General features: G+C 33.6%; 1 protein-coding gene across 1 annotated transcript in view; it reads left to right on the top strand.

Moving 5' to 3' along the window:
• The window catches only part of LOC106467285 (glutamyl aminopeptidase-like), a gene marked incomplete at its 3' end in the record, with an annotated part of 64,929 nt that overhangs the window by 29,607 nt on the left and 32,531 nt on the right, over window positions 1–2,791 (top strand). The window contains 1 exon segment of the mRNA XM_013927621.2: window positions 1,831–2,034. Coding sequence (XP_013783075.2) covers window positions 1,831–2,034 — 204 coding nt within the window.

The raw sequence follows: 2,791 nt of genomic DNA, 5'->3' as shown, positions 1-2,791 counted from the left end.
CACCTGATGAATCACTTTAAAATATCTTATATACAACTATATGCACAACAGAAACTAAATGATGAGATGAAAATGTGTTATAACGAAGCGTAGAAAGAAGAACAATAAAATGGACCTACAATATTATTGACTATATGCAAATAGTAACTATGGAGACGAGGTAATAAAATAAAAATCAAGTCGAGAACAACAACATTTTATAAACGAAAACCTCTCGCCGAGCATTGGCTATTATATTATTTCCCTGTCAATGTTCTCATCTTTATTAAAAGGCGTAAGATGACAAAAACAAGATCTTGAAGAATCTATCTCTATACTACTAAAACCCTGAGAATGTTTGTTTATTTCTTTGCTTATTTTCTCAGTCAAAAATCATTCACACTACCGTTCGCGCTCTTTACGAAACTTCTTACTTCACTTTTTTGAAAAATGAAATGGTCTTACCTTTTACTCCCGATCAACAATCAAATATTTTTTCTTGAATTATGAATAATACAAATGGATTGAAATATTTAATTAAATTATCTCAAAATAAATCTTAATTTCGACGCAATATTGAAATTAGCTTGAATTCTTCATTACCTCTGAATATTGGTTGATCCAACGGGTCACGGTGCTCTAGTTTACTCTAATCCTGCCTAAATAAATTCCAATTTGAGGGTAGGCTGGTAAAAATCCTGATGAGTAATAAAATCGAATCAGTTATACGCGCGCCCCACGCTTGGTATTGCTGGCGCACAAAAATATAACTAATATATAGGTAAAAAAATATCTCATAGATTAATTTACTCTAATTCTGCTTAAAAGTATTTCAAGTGCCGCTGTTATTGAGGATTCCCTCATGTTTTTTGTTTTTGTTTTTCAAAAAGGATAAATACTACAAAATCGACGTACCCGAGAATAACGGGATTAGGTCATCTTGATCGAAATTAAACATCATTATGATCATCGAGCCTAGAATTGATCCTCTGTTTCATTGAAAAATGTTAAAATCACCTTAATTTATCCGTGCATTTTATTTTCAATTCACATTTTTTGTTTTATTTGGATTTAATGAGTTTGTTTTATTATCATATCATATATTAATTATGAATTCTTCTGTCGCTCTTTGTTTTAAGTTGTAAATGGAAATGAAAGATATTTGCATTAATTAGGTATGTAATTAAACAAGATTGTAATTATAACTCTTGTGAAGAAATAATGTCCGTGATATTTACTAAACAGTATTCGTGTGTATAAAAGGCAGTTTTAAGTTTTATATGAGAGATATATGTGATAGATTGTGTCAAAATTTGATATTGTTCATCCGACTATTTCAAGCTTACAAGAAGTTGCAACAAATATCGCATTGTTCTTTTTTTTCCTATTGAGAATCCTTCTTTGAAGAGTATTTGTCTTCTGAATCGGAAACTAAACCTTCCTAAGCATCATAACAATAAAGTGATTAATTTGGACTTAATTTAATCCATTCTAGGAATACCCTTAAATTAATAAAATGCAATAAGAATTGTTTTACTAAATTAAAATGTGTTGTTTGGGTAGATAATTGTTTGGCCAATGTTATGACTTGTATTTTACAATGATTGTTTGTGCCATTAGGGAGCGAATTTTACAATGAGTTCTGATGTTGTATTAGATAGCTTTTTTTATGTTTTCTGTGTTTTAAGTGTCAAAAGTAAACATAATTCTAGTATTTTATATAAATGAGTTAAGGATTTTTATTCTTTTTTCTCTAGAAGCATAAAAACTAATTTTATCATATTTTTCTAGTACATAGCGTTATTTATGTGAATAAGAAAGCTGATATTTTGTTGACCGCATTTATTTCAGACCCTGTTTCCGGCAGATAGATCCAACTTACTGTTTGATGCTTCGATGCTGGCCAAAGCTAACCTCTTGGATTATGATGTCATGCTGGCTATGACAGAATACCTCTTGAAAGAACGTCATCTGATTCCGTGGGAGACGAGCTATGAGATTTTGGTGTTTCTGGCCCAGATGTTAGAACTAACAGAGACGAACACGCTGATGATGGTAGGTCAACAACATCTTTCACTTTGAAAACAGCACTGTTTATGTGAATGGATTTCCACCTCACTCTACATTTTAGACATTTCGATGAATGACAAAGTCTTTTGATAACATTTATCAAGAAACAGACAAAAAGTCGTGTAGGTCTGCTTCACACAAAGATGCCTCTGTGATAAAAACTTTGCTGAAATTATTTATATCATGGCTTTCGATGCTCACACAATGTTCAAGTGTTGTTCGTTTGTTTGTTTCAGTGTTTTGCGCAAAGCTACACATAAGCTATCTGCGCATAGCCAAACTCAATTTTATAACTGATAGATTAGACGGAAGGCAGTTAGTCAATAACACCCGTCGTTAAATCCTGGGCTACTATGTCTAATCCTCTGATCGAATAGTTGGATTTGACTGTTACTCTTATAGTGCACTCACAGCCCCGAAGTGCGGAACGTAATTGTGTGGCAATGAGACGCGAACCGTGAATCCTGGATTTATAGTACGTGAACGCTAATCCCTAAACTACGCCCGATCCATTGCATCGAGTGTATATTTTTAAAATTAGATAGCCATTTGTCCCAGCAACTATTATTTTATTATACACTGTTTTAATCGCTAATATGAACCTTTATGTGTCCCTATAGCGCGTTGGATTTCTAATCCAAAGGCACCGGGTTCGTTCCCCGGCAGGGATGCTACCACCATTACCTGGTCCGAAGTCCAGGATGAGAAAGGAGGAGGGTTGGTCGCGGGGCTAGCAACTCCG

The sequence above is a fragment of the Limulus polyphemus genome, unplaced genomic scaffold (genome assembly GCF_000517525.1).
Source record: "Limulus polyphemus unplaced genomic scaffold, Limulus_polyphemus-2.1.2 Scaffold2555, whole genome shotgun sequence".
Taxonomy (NCBI): Eukaryota; Metazoa; Arthropoda; class Merostomata; order Xiphosura; family Limulidae; genus Limulus; species Limulus polyphemus.
This window is presented reverse-complemented; position numbering and strand designations above follow the sequence as displayed.